This window comes from Hyperolius riggenbachi, chromosome 1 (genome assembly GCF_040937935.1).
Source record: "Hyperolius riggenbachi isolate aHypRig1 chromosome 1, aHypRig1.pri, whole genome shotgun sequence".
NCBI classification, from domain to species: domain Eukaryota; kingdom Metazoa; phylum Chordata; class Amphibia; order Anura; family Hyperoliidae; genus Hyperolius; species Hyperolius riggenbachi.
This window is the reverse complement of record NC_090646.1, coordinates 580,827,629-580,849,229: the sequence shown is the minus strand read 5'-3', so window position 1 is coordinate 580,849,229 and position 21,601 is coordinate 580,827,629. Positions and strand designations below refer to the sequence as shown.

Sequence of the window (21,601 nt, the reverse complement as noted above, 5' to 3'; positions counted from 1 at the left end):
CTACGGGGGTAGTAAAAAAAAATCTGGATTTCGGGATTGCTCAGCTGTTTTGGTGTTGCCCAGCTTTACCCTGGCATTCCTTATCCAGCATTACACATAACTAGAACAGGCAGCAACTTCCTTCTCCCCAGCAGCTAGTTACCTGCATTTTAATACAAAAATCCAGCTTGTATTATGCATGTTCAAACGAGTGAGTGACTGTCAAGAAACAATAACTGGACTTGCAGCATAAACTTCAGGTCCACTTTAATGCATCCGTTTTGTTTTTTTTGCAGCTTGCAGAACAGATTGGCGAACCTGCTAGCTACATATTGTTTATAAACATATTCCCTTTTTTTTAGAGGACCACTATCGTGAAAAAAGGAGGCAGTTTAAATCTGACAGAACCGACAGGTTTTGGGCCAGCCCATCTCCTCATGGGGGATTCTTGGAGTTTTCTTTGTTTTCAACAGCATTTCCTGAACAGCAGTTGCAAAGTCTAGCTGACAAAAAATAGTGTACAAGTGATTAGGGAGGCTAGCTGGTATCTAACTATTTTGGCAGTTAAGCTGCTGTTCGGCGAATGCTGTTGAATGCCTATTTTTTTCGTGATAGTGATTCTTTAAAGGTGGCCACTAACAATCCAATTTCTAGCGAAAAATCGTTCGAGCGATCAGAAATTCTGATCGGAAATGAAATATTGTAATACATCGTTCATTACACCATCAACGAACCAATCTTTGCTTCCTATCTATCACAACCAACAGAAAAATCCAAATTTTGGTTTGACGAAAATTCATTCGGACGACATTTTTTTCACTCGTTCATAATCGATTGTTTCCACTAACAGAGATTATTTACAATCAATCCGATCAGAATTTTTGATCGCTCGAACAATTTTTCGCTAGAAATTGGACCGTTAGTAGCCACTTTAAAGGTAAACTTTTTTTAATTTCCATTATGACATATAAAATAGCCACAAAACTCCTCTTAACCATGGAGAAGACAACAGAACTATTTACAGGGCACATTACAAGCACATTATAATAACAGTCTAAAGCCCCATACACACGCTCATTAGTGGTCTTTTATGGAGCACAATTATCAAACAACTATTGTTGTGAAACAATCACAAAGGTTGTTTGCTAATGTTCAAACAACTGATAAGACTGATAGGACGTCAATCCAATGCAAGGCCTGATGTATGGACAGCTGATCTGGGATTCAGATCTTGGATATGTAAGTAATGCTGTGACACACAGTAGTGAAGCAGTTTGAAGGATAGAGGGACAGGCACACATGCTTCAATTCACTAAGCCCTGCTCGGTAAAGGTTCATACACACCTACCAACTATCTGTCCAACTATCTACCAAACTTGTCTGTTAAGCCCCATACAGCTTTTGTTGTTAAACAAGTTAAAACAACTAAAAAAAGTCTTTTGCTATTGTTCAAACAGCTAATAAGTCTGATAAGAAGTCAATCCAACTGTTGGATTGACTTCTTATCAGTCATCAGCTTTTTGAACAATAGCAAAAGACTGTTTTTAGTTGTTTCAACTTGTTTCACAACAAAAGGTGTTTGACAATTGTGCTACATAATCGCACATCTCATCGCACACCAAGAAGTAAGGAAAATACAAAGAGCTCTAGAATTCTGACTGTGTGTGCAGCAAAGCCGGCGGCTTCGGAGCAGGAGAAATGATTTATTTTGACATGCAGCCTCTTATCTCTCTCAGGTCCTGCCGTCCTTTTATCCTTCTGATTTTTTACCGCCCTAGGCCATGGCCTTTGCGGCCTTTCCAGAAATCCGGCCATGGCTGGGACCCCAAAAAAATCGTCTGACAAGGGCTTGTCAGCGGTGTGCATAGGCGGCAATAAGCAAGGCCGATTGGGTCCGCTCTACTGCACCAGCGGTTTGCATCTGCCTAGTAGGGCGGACCCTATTGGGCTAGGCTATTTCCGACAGAGCCCTGGGGGGAAGCCACTAGTGCGCCTGTGTTATTGTCAGTGTTGCTGCTGAGGTGTCTGCGCTGGGACAAACTGGTTGAGGAGGACAGGGGAAGCCTCATTAGGATTCTAGAGCCTTCTCCCTCCCAAGGGAAGCATCTGGTTTTTTTTTGTAAAATTAAAGTCACAGGTGTCTTTTAATGGACACAACCAATAGTTTCGGATCCATTACGACTATGATCGGAAACAATCAATCGTCTGCGGGATTGCAATGTTAATGGTCACCTTTAGAAAGAGAAGATAGCGAGATAGGAGTTATTAATGAGGTAGGGTTATGCTAGCTGGGAGGAGGATGCCAGGACAAGCTACGGGGGTAGTAAAAAAAAATCTGGATTTCGGGATTGCTCAGCTGTTTTGGTGTTGCCCAGCTTTACCCTGGCATTCCTTATCCAGCATTACACATAACTAGAACAGGCAGCAACTTCCTTCTCCCCAGCAGCTAGTTACCTGCATTTTAATACAAAAATCCAGCTTGTATTATGCATGTTCAAACGAGTGAGTGACTGTCAAGAAACAATAACTGGACTTGCAGCATAAACTTCAGGTCCACTTTAATGCATCCGTTTTGTTTTTTTTGCAGCTTGCAGAACAGATTGGCGAACCTGCTAGCTACATATTGTTTATAAACATATTCCCTTTTTTTTAGAGGACCACTATCGTGAAAAAAGGAGGCAGTTTAAATCTGACAGAACCGACAGGTTTTGGGCCAGCCCATCTCCTCATGGGGGATTCTTGGAGTTTTCTTTGTTTTCAACAGCATTTCCTGAACAGCAGTTGCAAAGTCTAGCTGACAAAAAATAGTGTACAAGTGATTAGGGAGGCTAGCTGGTATCTAACTATTTTGGCAGTTAAGCTGCTGTTCGGCGAATGCTGTTGAATGCCTATTTTTTTCGTGATAGTGATTCTTTAAAGGTGGCCACTAACAATCCAATTTCTAGCGAAAAATCGTTCGAGCGATCAGAAATTCTGATCGGAAACGAAATATTGTAATACATCGTTCATTACACCATCAACGAACCAATCTTTGCTTCCTATCTATCACAACCAACAGAAAAATCCAAATTTTGGTTTGACGAAAATTCATTCGGACGACATTTTTTTCACTCGTTCATAATCGATTGTTTCCACTAACAGAGATTATTTACAATCAATCCGATCAGAATTTTTGATCGCTCGAACAATTTTTCGCTAGAAATTGGACCGTTAGTAGCCACTTTAAAGGTAAACTTTTTTCAATTTCCATTATGACATATAAAATAGCCACAAAACTCCTCTTAACCATGGAGAAGACAACAGAACTATTTACAGGGCACATTACAAGCACATTATAATAACAGTCTAAAGCCCCATACACACGCTCATTAGTGGTCTTTTATGGAGCACAATTATCAAACAACTATTGTTGTGAAACAATCACAAAGGTTGTTTGCTAATGTTCAAACAACTGATAAGACTGATAGGACGTCAATCCAATGCAAGGCCTGATGTATGGACAGCTGATCTGGGATTCAGATCTTGGATATGTAAGTAATGCTGTGACACACAGTAGTGAAGCAGTTTGAAGGATAGAGGGACAGGCACACATGCTTCAATTCACTAAGCCCTGCTCGGTAAAGGTTCATACACACCTACCAACTATCTGTCCAACTATCTACCAAACTTGTCTGTTAAGCCCCATACAGCTTTTGTTGTTAAACAAGTTAAAACAACTAAAAAAAGTCTTTTGCTATTGTTCAAACAGCTAATAAGTCTGATAAGAAGTCAATCCAACTGTTGGATTGACTTCTTATCAGTCATCAGCTTTTTGAACAATAGCAAAAGACTGTTTTTAGTTGTTTCAACTTGTTTCACAACAAAAGGTGTTTGACAATTGTGCTACATAAAAGACCGTAGTTGAGCGTGTGAATGAGGCTTAACAGACAAGTTTGGCTTTTAGTTGGACAGATAGTTGGTAGGTGTGTATGAACCTTAACCCCCTTGGTGGTACGCAGTTTCTGCGTCTGCGTCCGCCGGGAGGTTTTTTGACCCCAAATTATTTTTAAACCACTTTAGCTAGCATTTCGCTAGCTAAGCATATGTATTAGGCAGGGGCGGACTGACCATTAGGGCACTCGGGCACGGGCCGAGGGCCCGTGGTCAGGGGGGGCCCGCCACCAGCCAGAGAACCCTGAGCAGGAGGGGAGACAGCCAGTGAAGGAGGGCTATGGGCATAGCAGCAGAGAAGGGGGGAAGTCCCCCCCCCCTTCTCTCACCTTGGGGCCCCCCTTCCTGGCTCTCCCCTCCGTAATCTGCACAAGTGTCGCACAGCTGGAAGCGGCTGACAGCGGGCGCAGACTTGCCGCTGTTCAGCCACCGGGGGGAGCGCTGATCTGTGTGCCGCTAGTGTGGGCTTGAGAAGCCCAGACTAGCCACACACAGATCAGCGCTCCCTCCGGTGGCTGAACAGCGGTAAGTCTCCGCCCGCTGTCAGCCGCTTCCAGCTGTGCGACACTTGTGCAGATTACGGAGGGGAGAGCCAGGAAGAGGGGCCCCAAGGTGAGAGAAGGGGGGGGGCGGAAACTTCCCCCCTTCTCCGCTGCTATGCCCATCGCCCTCCTTCACTGGCTGTCTCCCCTCCTGGAGACACTACAAGCCTGGCTGCATATACTGGGGGCACTTACAGAACTGGCTATACTGGGGAGACCTATACACCTGGCTGCATATACTGGGGAGACCTATACACCTGGCTGCATATACTGGTGGCACCTATACACCTGGCTGCATATACTGGGGAGACCTATACACCTGGCTATCCTGGGGAGACCTATACATCTGGCTGCATATACTGGGGGCACCTACACACCTGGCTGCATATACTGGGGAGACCTATACACCTGGCTGCATATACTGGGGGCACCTATACACCTGGCTGCATATACTGGGGGCACCTATACACCTGGCTACATATACTGGGGAGACCTATACACCTGGCTGCATATAGTGGGGGCACCTATACACCTGGCTGCATATACTGGGGAGACCTATACACCTGGCTGCATATACTGGGGGCACAGATACACCTGGCTGCATATACTGGGGAGACCTATACACCTGGCTACATATACTGGGAAGACCTATACACCTGGCTGCATATACTGGGGGCACCTATACACCTGGCTGCATATACTGGGGACACATATACACCTGGCTGCATATACTGGAGAGACCTATACACCTGACTACATATACTGGGGGCACTTATAGACCTAGCTACATATACTGGGGGCACCTATAGACCTGGCTGTATGTACTGGGGGCACTTATAGACCTGGCTGTATATACTGGGGGCACCTATAGACCTGGCTATACTGGGGACACCTATACACCTGGCTACATATACTGGGGACACCTAAAGACCTGGCTATCTATACAGGAGACACCTATAGACCTGGCTATCTGTACTGGGGACACCTATAGGCCTGGCTACCTATTCTGGAGACACCTGTAGACCTGGCTACCTATACTGGGGACACCTATAGACCTGGCTATCTTAACTGGGGACATCTATAGACCTGGCTATCTTAAATGGGGACATCTATAGACCTGGTTATCTATTCTGGGGACACCTGTAGATTAGGCTACTTATACCCAAACCGCATGTGAATTTCCTATTAAATACATTGTATGCGATTCGCATAGCGGTATGCGAATTCTGATGGCTCTGCCATGCAAATTTTTTCTGCACAGAAAAACACAAAGGAATCCTGACAAGTGTAAACAGTCCCATTCACTTGTATTGCTATGCGAATTCACATGCGAAAAACGCATGCTAATTCGCGATAGTGGAAATGGGCCCTAACTGAAAGCTTTCATCCTTGTGAATTGCAATTTCTTGAAATATTTACCGCACAAGTCAGAAATGTATTTCACTTGTTGGTAATTTACCTCACTACCTGGTTATTTTACTTTTCAGTGCAGTAAATGGTTTAGTGAATTGGCATTTGGAAAGATGACTGGTAAAATCAGCTGTTTTCTGCATCACTAAATACGGTAATGCTTAGTGAATTGAGGCCATAATATTGATTATCATCACAGCAGCCACAGGGTTCTCAGTTTTCAAAAGTCACACATTTCCCTTGAATTCAGTTCACACAATAAACATAATAAAATGTATTTAATACCAAATGTTTCTGCTGCTTCCACCTCCACGAAAGGACTAAATTCAGTTTCCAAGGTTTTCAGGCTTTTAAGCGATGGTAATGCCAAAGCTAAAAAGGAAATCATTACAATAAAAAAAATTGCTACTACAATCCAAAAATAGTTCAAAGAAAAAGAAAGATTCTGATCTGCAGACCATCAATTACTGAAATGAAAACATGCAGTGCAAGAAAAATAAAACTGAAAGGTTACACAACACATCACAACCTTCCTAAATCTTCAGGCATTGTGTTAAAATGCTTTGTTTATCATTCTTAGGGCTCTTCTCCACTATGAAATGTTATCGCGATCACAATCGCAATCGCGTTACAATTTCAACCATGTGATTGAGCTACTATACTCAGTATAGTAAAGCTCAACCGCATCCAAAACACGGCAGGACAACGATTGTGCTTGGACCAAATCGCATCGCAATCAGATCGCACTAATGGAAATTGCTGCTGCCGTTTCCATTAGTTTAATGTACCTTGCGTTTTGCGATTGGAATCAATTCGCAGGGTAGTGGAAAAAGGCCCTTAATTATTTTGCTTAATTTATATTGCTCCTAATCGGACGTAGTCTGATATCAGGAGCTGGGGAGAGCGGTCTACTATCAGACTAAAGGCTCGTACACACGCCGTACTAAAGGCAACGACGGGGCCGTCGTCATCTTCCGCTGGGCGGGTTTTCAGCAGACAGTACAGCATGTGTACAGTCTGTCGGCGGACTGATAAGACTGTTTCTGAGCGATCCGCCCGGCGGACCTGGACACAGTAAAGAAGAACATGTGTGAACTGGTCCATGGGGAAGCATAAATCTGTTCTGTATGCCTGTTGGTCTGCTATTGCCGTCCACACTGGGAAACAATCCAGCAGCAAACCTAGTGTGAACCGAGCCTGAGATATTCTTTATTGGAAAGCCACTTACAGACTTACCCAAATGGATAATTTCATTATTGTTCATTTCTTTATGAAAAATGATTTTCTCCATTTTCTCCTTGTGACATAAGGAAGTGATAATCTTCTCAAAATCAGGGCAGTATTTACATTGTAGCTTAAAAGACTTCAGATTGGGAAAGCATTCGATCATCTTTGCTGCAAAAGAAGTTATACTTCATAGTGAGTGGAATCACAGGTAACAGTTACTAGTCATATGGCATACTGTGACAGCAGCAGACAGCAGAACAATGGCTATGTCATACCTCCCAACTTTTTCCAACTTTTTGAGATGAAAAAGAGGGATACTTAAGCCACACCTCTGATCACGCCCCGTCACACCCCTAGTCACGCATACCATAATGATTTCATAAGAAAAATATGTTTTATAATTCAAACCACACTGGTCCTTTCTATCCTGGTTCATTGTCCTTCATATTAACATTTTAAAATTAGTAAAATATCAATTTAAAGGATGGGAATAAAATTTAGAGTCAAACAAACACATTTTTTAGTAGAGAAATATATATATTTACATAGAAAGCGGGAAAAAGTCCTGAAAGAGGCACAAATGAGGAGTAAAGAGGGACAAATGGCCAGGACTCCCAAAGAGGTACTGTCCCTCCAAAAGAGGGACAGTTGGGAACTATGCTATGAAAAAGGTATTGCAATATTTTACCTTCATTATCAACAGTGTAACCCTATTTCTGTATAGAAAAAAAATCTATTGCATTTGTCACTGACATGGAAACTTGTTTTTTTCTGTAATTTAATCTTATTAGGATTACCTTTCCATTTATCAGCAGATAACTATGATGCTGAATTAGGCTTCCTTGTGTGCTGGAGAGTCCTAGCAATGTGGAATTTGATGGAACTGTTGGGAAGCTATTGTGACATATGCAAATGACAGAGTTGTATTGATGGACTGGAATTTAATGTGAATGTAACTGGACTTTTATCTCTAATCTGAGGACCTTATCCACTTATGAGACCTATTTATAGATGAGGAGTGTGTGGAATCTGTGTTTCTACAGCTGTATATGTATGATATGAAAAATGCATGCAATCATTGTGGTTTATTGGTTGGAAGAACTGAAGTTGCATGTGTATAGGGAGAACTATCTAAATTGAGTAACTGATACCTGACTAGTACTACCATCTGGTGGCAGGAGAAAGCACTGTGAGCGCCAACCTCTTACATTGTATGATTTTTATGTTTAGGCAGAGGGGAGGACCCAGTATATTTATTTGATACCAGCACTCAGTGTGTCATTGTATTATGGATAGAACAATGGACTAAATAAAATGACTGATCACTTGTTGTTTGAACACCTATTAGTTGGACAAACGACTAAATGTAATTTGTACACACGTACTGACCTAACAGTCGTTTGAACGACAGTTGTTCCAACGGATCCCCTAAGGGGATTGGGCAAATTGGCTGTTATCAGTCGCTTGACAGCACGTACACACATCCAACTTGTTCAAATGACAAGTCGGACGACAAGTTGTTTGAAAAAGTTGGCCGTGTGTATGTATCTTTAAGGAGCCCATACACTGGTCGATTGTAGCCATTGGATTTCAGCCATTGATAGAGCGGAAATCGATTAAATCAGCTGATCGATCGATTTAATCTATCTGAATGGATGGAAAAACTAGGTCGATCTGGCAGCAGATTGATGTTCCATAAGGGATACACTGGTTGATTTCAGCGATCGATTCTATGGCATCGATCCATCGGAAATCAATTCTATCAAATCTATCAATCGATTTGCGGCCGATTTCGATCGATTTTGATCGATATGATCTATCTGGCAGCAGATTGATGGCCCATAGAGTTGCATTAAATCTAATGGTTCAATAATGCATTTAAATCGATTTTCAATAGATTTCCAATAGATTTAATTTTGAAATCTGTTCCTAGTATGTGGCACACATCAGATAGATTCTTGTCAGATTCGACCTGACAGGCATCTGACAGAAATCTATCTGATGGTAGAATCTGTTGAAAATCTATAAGTGCATGGCCACCTTTAAGGCGCGTACACACACCTGATTTATTCAAACATCGGGTCGTCAGTTTTCCTGTGTGTACAGTCTGTCAGCAGGCTGTCAGCCAGCCTTATCAGCCTGCCAACAGGCTGTACACACAGGAAAACTGTCGCTAGAACGGCCGGGGTCTGACGACCAGTTGTTTGCAGGATTTCCCGGTCGATTGACAATTTCCGACATGGTCGATCGGTACTCGATCGATACAGCCGTCGATTTTCTCCTGTTACGTATGTAAAATTGACGGCTGTATCCATCGAAACCTGATCGAACATGTCGGAAATAGTCGATGAATCCCGCCGATCGAGTGGGAAATCGATGCGTGTGTACCCAGCATTAACCTCCTTGGCGGTATGAAAAATACCGCCAGGAGGGAGCGCAGCAGTTTTTTTTTTAAATTTTTTTTTTTTTTATCATGTAGCGAGCCGAGGGCTCGCTACATGATAGCCGCTGCTGAGCGGCATCCCCCCGCCCGCTTCGATCGCCTTCGGCGATCTCCGATCAGGAAATCCCGTTCATAGAACGGGATTACCTGGAGGGCTTCCCCCGTCGCCATGGCGACGGGGCGGGATGACGTCACCGACGTCACTGACGTCGGGACGTCATTGGGAGTCCCGGGCCACCCCTCGGCGCTGCCTGGCACTGATTGGCCAGGCAGCGCTGGGGTCTGGAGGGGGGGGGGGGCCCGCGCCGCAGCAGATAGCGGCGATCGGGCAGGGGCCGGCGGCGATCAGAGTGCTGGCGCAGCTAGCAAAGTGCTAGCTGCGTCCAGCAAAGCAAAAATTATGAAAATCGGCCCAGCAGGGCCTGAGCGGCACCCTCCGGCGGCTTACCCCGTGTCACACACGGGGTTACCGCCAAGGAGGTTAAGGGGCCCATACACCTAACGATTTTCCCGCCGATATACAGCCGTTTCGATCACAATGATCGAAACGGCTGTGAAATCGCTGCACACACCGCTGACAGAACGATCAATTTCCATCCGAAATCGATTGTTCCCGATGATTCTCGTCAACCCATCCGTGCGGAAGAATTTCCTCAGTCGCCGGCGGGTCGGGAGTGCGTCGTTAGCGGCGTTCAAATGCGCCCTCTAGAGCGCCCTCTACTGTTTAAACTTCCCCTGGACAGGAAGTTCAGTAGCCGGAGCCCGGAGCGGAGCAGAAGACAGCAGAGACCACGGGACTCGGGCCGGCCGGAGCAGGTAATGTATGCAGGGGGGGGGGGGGGGCAGCAGCGGCAGCTCCACAGATTGTGATCGGTTTCAGGCTGAAATCGATTCACAACCTGTTTGCAGTAAAGGTGGCCATACGATCCCTCTCTGATCAGATTCGATCAGAGAGGGATCTATCTGTTGGTCGAATCTGATGGCAAATCGACCAGTGTATGGCCACCTCAAAGCCGCATCTACACGAGTAGATGCGGCCACGATGCTCCTTATCAATCGATTGATAAGATCCGACAGGACGGATCTCCGCACCGCCGATTCCCTGCTCGCTCCCCGCGAGGGGACAATGGCAGGGAATCGAGCGGAAGATAAGCGGCGCCAGCGGGGACGAGCGGGCACGAGCGGGGAATCGAATGCGGCGCACGCGCGGCGAGCGGGGACGCGGCGGGCACGCGGAAGAGGCGATCCGGCGGCTAATCGAGCCGCCGGATCGCTGCAACATCTTATAGTGTAGACAGGGCTTTAGAGGGATTCAATTACCTTCTTCTGATCAAAGAGTCCTTATCTTATCCATTGGAAGCTTTCTGTTATTTGCATGCTTAGATAAGCTTGATACTGTAGCAAAGGGGGAAAAAAATTCCAACAATCCCATTGGCACTGCAAAAGGTCCTGAAAGTTAGGCAAAGGCACCCAGACCAGGTAAAAAGAAAAAAAAAATGGGGGACATATAGTGACTTATTTTAGAAAAAAAAAACAGGGTTTACATATATATTTGGGGCATGAACTATTTTTGAATTATTTTTTTTATTTTTGGATGTTACAACCCCCTTAAAGTACAAAAAAATAGTACAATATTGGTAAGAATAGGTCATTAATACCCTGCCTATCATTTAGCAATCAATTAGATGGGGTGTGGCAGCAGGTTTTGAAGCTGATCAGAGGGGGGGGGGGGGGAGAGGGGCTGCTGTGCATGATGTTGCATATGGAATTTATGTATATATGCATGTAGAGGATTACACAAGGAAAGGGAGCAACAAGCAAGTTGGCCTAGGGGAGGATAACATATACCAGAAGCATATACTATATGTTTAAAATGCATGTCATATGTGATATACTTACCCAATTTGTCAGAGTGTGTTGCCATATCAACATACTTAAACACAAGGCTTTCCATCTTGTGAAGGTTTTTAAATTCATCTGGTAAAATGCCAATAATGTCCCAGTCCCCAGGCGGGCACTCCAGTACGAGTTCCTTCAGCTCCTTGAAATGGTGTATTTCAGAAAGTATGTACTCTGTAGAGAATAAATACCAAATGCTGAGATTTGATTATTTTCTCTTACCAGATGTCTTGCCAGTATACTTGTAAAAGTAAGAGCTGGGGCCCACTAGAAATCGCGAAATGCTCTTCAAATTGATAAAATTTTTAGAGCAATCTTTGCACTATTTCAGTGAATATCATTTTGGATCACGGGGCGTAGCAATAGGGGGTGCAGAGGTTGCGACCGCATCAGGGCCCTTGGGCCAGAGGGGCCCCGAAGGGCCCTTCCTCAACTTCAGTATTAGCTCTCTATTGGTCCTGTGCTCATAATAATCACTTCTATAGATGCTTTGAATAATAGTGATCATTAACAAACTGTTTCCCATCCCCTTCTTGCACCTCTGAAACTGTGGAAATCCTTGGCAGATTTTGGTGTACCGTATCAATTATGTTATGTATAGAGTGCTTAGGGGGGGCTGCAATGTAAAACTTGCATCGGGGCCTGCAGCTCCTTAGCTACGCCACTGTTTTGGACCCAGCCAGAGCCGAGACAAGGTCCTCCAGCACCCAAGGCTGAGACATTAAAGTGCGCCCCTGCATCCCCCCCACCCCAGCCGTCACACACTGATTGCTATTAGACTATGATGCCCCACTGGGCTCCCAACCCCCTAAACACCTTAATCTCTAGTTGTCTGGCTTGCAGTCACTGCCATGTATCCCCTTTTCTTATTTCTCTCTGCTTCAAACACAATAGGGGAATGATAGCTGAGTGACTTGTGCCCCCCCCCCCCCACACACACACACACACTGCGCCCTGAGGTTGGAGCCTCTCTCGCCTCTGCCTCGGCTCGGCCCTGGACCCTGCATTCCCTGAATGAAATTGCTCCAGAAATGCTGCAGACAACATCATTGTGATTTTGGCAAGTTGCATTAGCTCCCGTGGAATCACCATAATATGTTTTCATTAGCCTAATGCTTTGAGAACCACCGGTGTTTCCTCGAAAGCAGAAATTGAAGCTGAAACAGCACTAGTGGGCCCTAACCTTGGACATTGCCAAACTTCCGCTATTTCACAAAAGTTTATTCAGTACTCCTCTAAAAGCCAGCTGGCTGCCCATACCCCCCCCCCCCCAAGTGGACAGTGATCCCCGGGACCCTTCAGAGTATTGGCAATGGAGTGAGCTCATGTAAGGCTTGGTGGTGTATTCTCCACAGTCAGCATGCAACGCATGAGCTGACGTGGAGGAGGTACACACACTAGCACAAAGAAACAGGCTATCCCTAGTATAGTGGAGGGGAGGACTGACTCCAATAGGAGATTGTGGCGCACAGAGCCGGTGCAGATCTGACAGCCACAAACAATGCTTTCGTTATAACGTCTCAGCGCAAAGTAGCGCTGAGCGCATAAACCAGAACTGAGGAGATCAGGACAGGTAGACAGAATGAACGCTTGCTAGCTAGCGGCTACTTAGCGACAGCAAGCGTCCAAAACCAGACAGACTGGAATGAGGCAGCCAATGCGTTGCGGCGATGGCGTGCCTCACAAAGACAGGACAGGATAGTCAGGAAATAGCAGGATCGAGATAGATGAACATAACACAGATAAATATACAATAAGTATGTTTTCCTAGCGTATTACAATTACAGCTATCAATGAAACTATTTGTAACGTCTGACTAACATATGTATATATCGGCAATGAACCGATATATGACATAAGCAGGAACGCTGACTAGGACTGGAGTAATACAGGGAACAGGACTCAGAAGGATTCGCTATCTCTTCGCAGAGATGAACGCAATCAACAAACAGTAACAGAACAGGATTCAGAAGGATTCGTTATCTCTTCGCAGAGATGAACGCAATCCACAAACAGGACCAGGAACAGGATAACTAGCTCAGCACGGGTGCTCACGGTACGCGCAAACTACCAAAACGTGCTGGAAAACTGACTAACTGAACACAGGAAATAAACAGTTCGTGTACGTATATATCAGCGACACTGATGTATCAACGTAACACGAATACAAGAAAAATAATAAACGTGCTGGTATGCATATATATTGGCAATGAACCAATATATGATGCAAAACCAGCAAAGTATCTTTAGAACAAGAAACACGATCGGGGGCTGAAGCGACAGCAAGACGGGCTTAAACTGAAGCTATGAAAACCCAAGGAAACCCTGCAGGAAGCAGATCTTTATACTGAGGTCATCCAATGGGAGCAGACATGCAGATTCCCACACAGGTGAATGATAATCAATCACAAGCTGACAGCAGGGAAAGACAGACAAAGCTATGCAGCTTGCATGGAAATAGATCAGAACTGCCTGAGCTGCAGCACTACTACTTCCAGCAACAGCTGCTGCAGCAGCGATCATCACAGTACCCCCGCCCTTAAAAGCGGATTCCAGACGCTTTTCAAAACTGAAATTCCCAACAAAACAGTCCAACTGATAATTCATGATGACCGGGACAGCCCGGCAAGACCGAATTCCAGAATCAGTCCCCACAAGACTGGACCCATCAGAACCAGAACCTACAGAACCATGCCCATCAGTACTACAAGCCCCAATGTGACACCCATCAGAACCATGAATTCCAGAAGAAAGCCCTCCGAAATTCCCTAAACGATACCCACCGCCTTCCAGGAACCGTTCAGAAACGCCAAAGCCTTTGCAATGCCCACCGGTACTGTCTTTACCAACACAAAACCCACTGTTGAACCAGTCCAAGGCACCAGGACAAGTTTTCTCAGAGACCTCCCAGAACACCTTGAAGCTCCAAAGAGATCCCCATAGGTCAGAATGCCCCTTAGGCTCACATGGAGAACTATCAAGAACCCCTATGGAACCTAGGGCAATTCCCGAGTCAGGGCCACAAGGACAAACATCAATATCAGGGCTTTCAGGGACCAGAACCATCTCTGGGCATGCAGGCAGACTGGCAACATCAGAACGTGTTCCCACTAAGGAAGCATCAGAGCACGCTAACACCTTAGACACACTTGGGCATTCTGGCACACAAAGAACATCTGGGCACACCGGCACAAGAGAAACCTCTGGGCATGTCAAGGAACTGTGAGCCTCAGGGTCAGCCAGGACAGGACCAAAACCAGGACTGGCCAAAAAAAAATCATCATCCTAAACTTCGCAACTACTGGACTTTTACACGAGAATGCTGGATCAGACTTAGATGTCGCTGACTCCAGCAAAGTCAGTAACAAATCAGATTCAGGGGCACTAACAAGACAGGACAAATCTTCTGATGTATGCACTGAACCAGATAGGGACTCCACAACTACCTCTGGACTGGACAGAGACTCATTTAATACACTGGATTGGAGCTCATGAGGCGCTGCAGAACAAGTCAGTATTGCAGCAGCCCCCACTGGACTAGGCAAAACTGAGGAATTCCCTGGACAGGAAGGGGACTCTGGAACCTCTGCCACAGCGGCCAGAGAACCAGAATCTTTCAGGATACAGGGCTGGGTTTCAGGAACACTCATCAGACCGGACTGAAATTCTGAGATTTCTATTATTTTGACCAGAGAATCAGAATTATCCATGTTACAGGGCAAGACTTCTGAAACATTCAGAGGACAGGGCTGGAGTTCCTCGGCTGTTACAACACTGGAGAGGGACTCAACAACATTGGTTAAATCAGACTGTGTACAAGGCAAGGTATCTAACACACTTGCTGACGAGGACAATATTTCAATGGCTTCTGCTTTGCTGGGCAGAAATTCATCAAGTTTTATTAGAGCAGACTGTAATTCCAAAACAGCTGCTAGACAAGTGAATATTACTGCAACACCAACTGAGGTAAGCAGTGCCTCAGACTGCTCTGCTAGAGGGTTTGAAATATCCAAAGTACTGGGTGAAGCATAAGACTCTGCGACCACAGCTTCACTGGACAGGATCACTGAACAGTCCATATTGCAGGGCAAAACCATGGAAGCACCTGCTGGACAGCATAATGATTCTGTGACCTGAGTTTCATTGGAGAGATCTACTGCACAATTCATGGTACAGGGCAAATTTATTGGAACATTTTCTGAACAAGGTAATAATTCTGCGATTTCAGGTTCACAGAGCAGATGCTCTGAGCTATTTACGAAACTAGAGCGAGGTGTAGAAACAGGAAGATCAAGACACAATGTTTGCGCATCTGAATCACCATTCAATTGTAAAATTGGAAAATTCAGATGCTGAGGTTCTGAGGTTTCTGGACAGGATTGCTGGGACTCGGAAACTGATGTAGTGCATCTATTGGCATCTGCTGGATCAGACAGGAGTTGAACTTTATTAACACGGGTAATTTCTGCAGAAGTGTTTGCAGAGACAGGCAAGATTTTTCTGGTGTCTGTTTCACTGAACAAAGACTCATGAGTACTGGCTAGGCTGGACTCAGAAGTCAGCAGGACCTCTGGATTCTCTGCTGAGAAATTTGTGCAGGGCAAAGTTAAGAAAGTATCAGTGGCTTCTGTTTTACTGGGAAGTAACACTGAGTTATCCATGGTACAGGGTGGAGTTACAGGAACATTCACAAGACATGGCAGGGACTCAGTAACTGGAGAAGTGGGACAGTCTCCAATTGACAGTGTGTCTTCCCTGGTATCAACTGATTGAATCGCATAAAAATCATCCAAAATCATTTTCCACACATCGATCAATGGAGCCACAAAGTCATACCCACACACACCAGTTTTTATTAGGTTATAGGCAGACTTAATGCATGCATTCAATACTAATTCACTTTTTGCACTGTAAAATTGACAAAATGAACTTGAATCATTCTTCCATTCATTGACCAGAGCTTCCATCTCTCCTTTCTCAAATGGAGGATTCCAAGCATACTTAACAGGCAGATCACAGTTTGCAGATATGATTGTGGCAGGGACATATATTGGGTTAATTAGCAGGTGATTGGCAGATTCCTTATTCTTAAGAATCTCTAATACCTGTAGCAAGTGTTGAACTGTAGTGTATCCAAACTTTCCTTGCTTCACAAATAAGTTGATTTGTTCAATACTCTGTAATATCTCCTCATAATCATACTCAGATAATTCTTTTAAACAAAAATCTTTATTTTCCCTAGCCAGTGATGAAAGTTCATTAGTAGTTTCATAAGTCCATTTAACTCCCCTGAAAGACAATTGCATTTCATTATCTGTTAATGGCAGAATCTCATTATAGGTCTCAGTCGCTAAGGATAATGATTCTGCAGATTGGACACGTTTCTTAGAACGTTTGCGTTTTGCCTTTGTCCTTACTGTTTTTTGTGATTTATTCAAAGCTGCAGGAAAATTATCAGTAACACTTTCTGCTTGCTGCTCATTCTTGCAAGCAATTGAAGGAGCAGCTGATTGGCCTGCTGCCAGGAGTTCATTAAGAGGAAAAGGCAATGGATCTATGCGCAACCAATTGTGAATTACAAAAGCTATAAATTGCAAAGGACTTTGTCTAAACTGAGTGTGATCTAAGACATTGATTGCCCAATCAAAAAGTTTGCCCTTAAAAAGAGCACAAACGATCCAATCAGACCAGGTAGAAATTGCAGAAGCCCGAAAGTCGGGATTGGCCAGAACTTTAACCAATTCTGATATAAATTTGTCTGTAACTTCAGGACCAAGCTTTTCAAATTTTTTAAAGGAGCAGGACCCCTGACAAACAGTGTCATAATTTCTGGAAATTCCCCCCACAATGGGGATTGGTAATGGGGTTTTCATAATGTAAGGCTTGGTGGTGTATTCTCCACAGTCAGCATGCAACGCATGAGCTGACGTGGAGGAGGTACACACACTAGCACAAAGAAACAGGCTATCCCTAGTATAGTGGAGGGGAGGACTGACTCCAATAGGAGATTGTGGCGCACAGAGCCGGTGCAGATCTGACAGCCACAAACAATGCTTTCGTTATAACGTCTCAGCGCAAAGTAGCGCTGAGCGCATAAACCAGAACTGAGGAGATCAGGACAGGTAGACAGAATGAACGCTTGCTAGCTAGCGGCTACTTAGCGACAGCAAGCGTCCAAAACCAGACAGACTGGAATGAGGCAGCCAATGCGTTGCGGCGATGGCGTGCCTCACAAAGACAGGACAGGATAGTCAGGAAATAGCAGGATCGAGATAGATGAACGTAACACAGATAAATATACAATAAGTATGTTTTCCTAGCGTATTACAATTACAGCTATCAATGAAACTATTTGTAACGTCTGACTAACATATGTATATATCGGCAATGAACCGATATATGACATAAGCAGGAACGCTGACTAGGACTGGAGTAATACAGGGAACAGGATTCAGAAGGATTCGCTATCTCTTCGCAGAGATGAACGCAATCCACAAACAGTAACAGAACAGGATTCAGAAGGATTCGTTATCTCTTCGCAGAGATGAACGCAATCCACAAACAGGACCAGGAACAGGATAACTAGCTCAGCACGGGTGCTCACGGTACGCGCAAACTACCAAAACGTGCTGGAAAACTGACTAACTGAACACAGGAAATAAACAGTTCGTGTACGTATATATCAGCGACACTGATGTATCAACGTAACACGAATACAAGGAAAATAATAAACGTGCTGGTATGCATATATATTGGCAATGAACCAATATATGATGCAAAACCAGCAAAGTATCTTTAGAACAAGAAACACGATCGGGAGCTGAAGCGACAGCAAGACGGGCTTAAACTGAAGCTATGAAAACCCAAGGAAACCCTGCAGGAAGCAGATCTTTATACTGAGGTCATCCAATGGGAGCAGACATGCAGATTCCCACACAGGTGAATGATAATCAGTCACAAGCTGACAGCAGGGAAAGACAGACAAAGCTATGCAGCTTGCATGGAAATAGATCAGAACTGCCTGAGCTGCAGCACTACTACTTCCAGCAACAGCTGCTGCAGCAGCGATCATCACAGCTCACCTGTCCAGCCAGTGTGCTCCTCCATCAGTCTGTGTGCTTCTGTCATCATCCTCATGGGACGCCTCTTCTCAGTGACCCAGCCGCATGTATGTACTCACTTAACATTCTCAGCTCATGGAGGGAGAAGAGGCATCTGCATGGATGAAGACAGAAGCACACAGGCTGCTGGAGCAGCACACAAGCTGGCCAATACTCTGCAGGAGACCACTATCCATTTGAGAAGAGACCTGGGAAGCCCATCAGCCGGCTCTCGGCAATTGGCCAGTTCGTCCCTGTGGAAGCTCCGGCCCTATCAGCAAATATTTTAACGTTATTGCATGTACAGTATAGCCAAGTAAAGGCCGGTAAACACACTAAAGTGTTGCTGGATAAGGCAACTTATTGGGGCCATCTCTGCAATCCGTTTCAATAATATGTCTGTGCATGTAATGCCTTGTTTACCTGGGGGTGGCATGTTACTTATATGCAGATTTTCTAGTGAAGTCAATTGTGTAATCAGTCCCTGTTCCTCTCTGGAAAACTCTGAGGATGCCATGTCCAACTTTACGATGGACATTTTGTAGTTGTCAATGCCAGGCCAGATGTTGTCCATAAATCCAGAGCAATTGTTTAAATTTAATTCAATGTGATTGGCTAGGCTGCACAAAAACGTGGTATTTTCATCCATCTTGGCGGTGCCCAAGGCTTCGATTTTTAGCACAGAAATTCTGTGAAGATTCACATCAAACCCGAGGTTAGAGAGATTGCAAGTTTTTAAACTCTGTTGGTAATCAAAATCTGGTTTCTTTTGCAAAGTGTCTGATGTAAGCCGAAACGCCTTGGAATAGTCTTCCTCTACTTTCGGCACCTTCCACATAGATTTATACGAGTCTGTGTTCCAAAACTCATTGACTAAACCCCCTAAACCCCCAAGAGTAGAAACTAAGTTTGCTTTCAGGCTCTTCAGTAAAGTCAGTCCTTCAGGATATTCACGCAGGAATACAAGCAAAAAAAATTCAGAAACACCCCAATGTACAATATCTTTTCCTTTGAGAAACTGTAGGATAATTGGAGCACAGCGAGCCATACATTTACTCTGATATGCTACTTTTATAGCAAACTCAAGAAGCATATTGATAATGAAGGGGTGAAGAAAGTCCATATTCAAAGTCATGACACTAAGAAGTTGTTCTCTTATTTCTAGTTCGGGATAGTGTTTCAGATGGAGATTTGAATCCTCCTGCCATGAAAATGCTTCTCTGTTATCCATCAAGCTGAACAGATGAGAAATGATCACTGTGGTTGTTTTAGCAGAATGCATGCAGCAATTCTTCAAAAAATAGAAATAGCGCCCAATGACCTTAAGGAAAGTATTGATTTCCTGCAGATAAGACAACCCTTTTCTATACTGTGTGTCATCTTCAGATTGCAGAAGTTCATTCATCTTAATGCTAGCTACGTACTCTTGGAATGATGGATGGAAGAACCTGAAGATGGGGTGGAGCCTCTGAGAGGTAAACATACTGAAAAGACCAAACCGAAGAGTATCCGAGCGGTTCACACCAGCTTCATCAAGATTCTCCTGAGTGAATTCAAAGCGTGGTTTGAAGACACCTTCAAGGGCAAGTTGTCCACATGACAAGACCATCGCTTCCAATTTCTCTTTCTCGGTGCTATGTTTTAACATTTTGTACATCAAGCAGGTCTTACATATTGAAAAGTCTTTTGACTTGTAGTCAACTGGCATTTGTACCCAACAAACACAAAGGGCAAAAGCAAATAGTGGAGTCTTTAAAGCTGCTTGGAGTGCACCTGATTCTGCCAAATTTACATAAAAACTTTCAAGGAATGGAATGTCATGTGAGAAAAGCTGTTTTAAAATGTATAATGTACTAGATGGTGGGAAGTCCTGAATGCTCACTATGTTCTTTGCATGCAGTCTCACTTTTGAAGACCTGTCTGTGGGCACTGTGACTGCTATAGTCACTCTGTTCCAGGAGTTCTTCAGTAGAAGTTCTTCTGTGGCTCCAGGAGGAGAGTCCATCATACTACAATCATCCAGGAGAAAAAGCACCTTCTCTTTTAATTGCTTTATTATTTCCTCCATAGACTTTTCATTAATGGATGTTTTAGATCCAACCAGCTGCTGGCAGATGATATCATACAGAGACTGCTGCCGGTCGGTGGTGGACAGGGAGATATAGAACACAAGGCTGAACCTGCTGAGGAGAGGACATTTCCCTGATGCCCAGAGAATGGCAATCTTCTTGAGCAGAGCTGTTTTCCCACTGCCAGCTTCTCCTTCTATCATGGTGATGTCCCTCAGCTCGGACAGGATGTCCGGTAATGTGAGCTGCCTAATTGGCTGATTTCTGATGTCCTTCAGCACAGTGGAAATATCTGCAAACAATGACTTCAAGTCTATTGAAATATTTGAGGATCCTGGGAATGGTGATAATTTACTAAAGATAGAATTATTGTAGACGTTCATCAAGCATCTTCTTAATTCCCAGGCTTTATGTGACCATTGTACATCACTGACATTCAAACCTGACGATATAGAATGTACAGCATAATAAGTAAACAATGACACCACATAAAATATAAAGAAAGTAATACTTATACTCTTTTTCATAAATATATTTATAAGGTTAGCTTTTTAGGACAATTTTAGTAAATACATGTTGGGCACAGTGAAATATTCTGTTTAATCACAGTCATAAAATATAACAGTCAAACGTAAGGCTGAAGAATCCTAGCAGCAGAGGCAACCAGATGAACCAACAGAAGGCAGGTTCTGGTTTCGCTAGCCAGCTGACGGTACAGTATGAGCCCATGTGATCAGAACACCATATACCGGTACTCTTTTGCATTGCCTTAAATGGGATATTGTGATACTTGTTAATGGGGAATATTGCTAAATCTGACTACAATGCAAGTTCTTTATCACAGTTACCATCTTAGAAGCTTATTTGGCCTCTTTGAATGTAAACCTGTGATGAATAAAAGTTTCAAAAATAAATACTTACCTATGGTAAGAGGAGGAAGACTCTGGATAGTCCAGAGGCTTCCAAGATCCTGCTTGAGCCCTCCGCTGCTGCCCAGGATCA

The 21,601-nt window shown here is 44.2% G+C and overlaps 1 protein-coding gene across 2 annotated transcripts in view; it reads right to left on the bottom strand.

The window, feature by feature from the left end:
- The window catches only part of LOC137527585 (baculoviral IAP repeat-containing protein 1e-like), an 88,739-nt gene that overhangs the window by 24,191 nt on the left and 42,947 nt on the right, over positions 1–21,601 (bottom strand). For both annotated transcript variants that reach the window (XM_068248192.1, XM_068248202.1), the window contains exons 10-13: positions 18,954–21,041; positions 11,431–11,604; positions 7,098–7,256; positions 6,147–6,233 (exon numbers count right to left, since the gene is read on the bottom strand). In XM_068248192.1, coding sequence (XP_068104293.1) covers positions 6,147–6,233; positions 7,098–7,256; positions 11,431–11,604; positions 18,954–21,041 — 2,508 coding nt within the window. The remainder of the gene's footprint in view (positions 1–6,146; positions 6,234–7,097; positions 7,257–11,430; positions 11,605–18,953; positions 21,042–21,601) is intronic.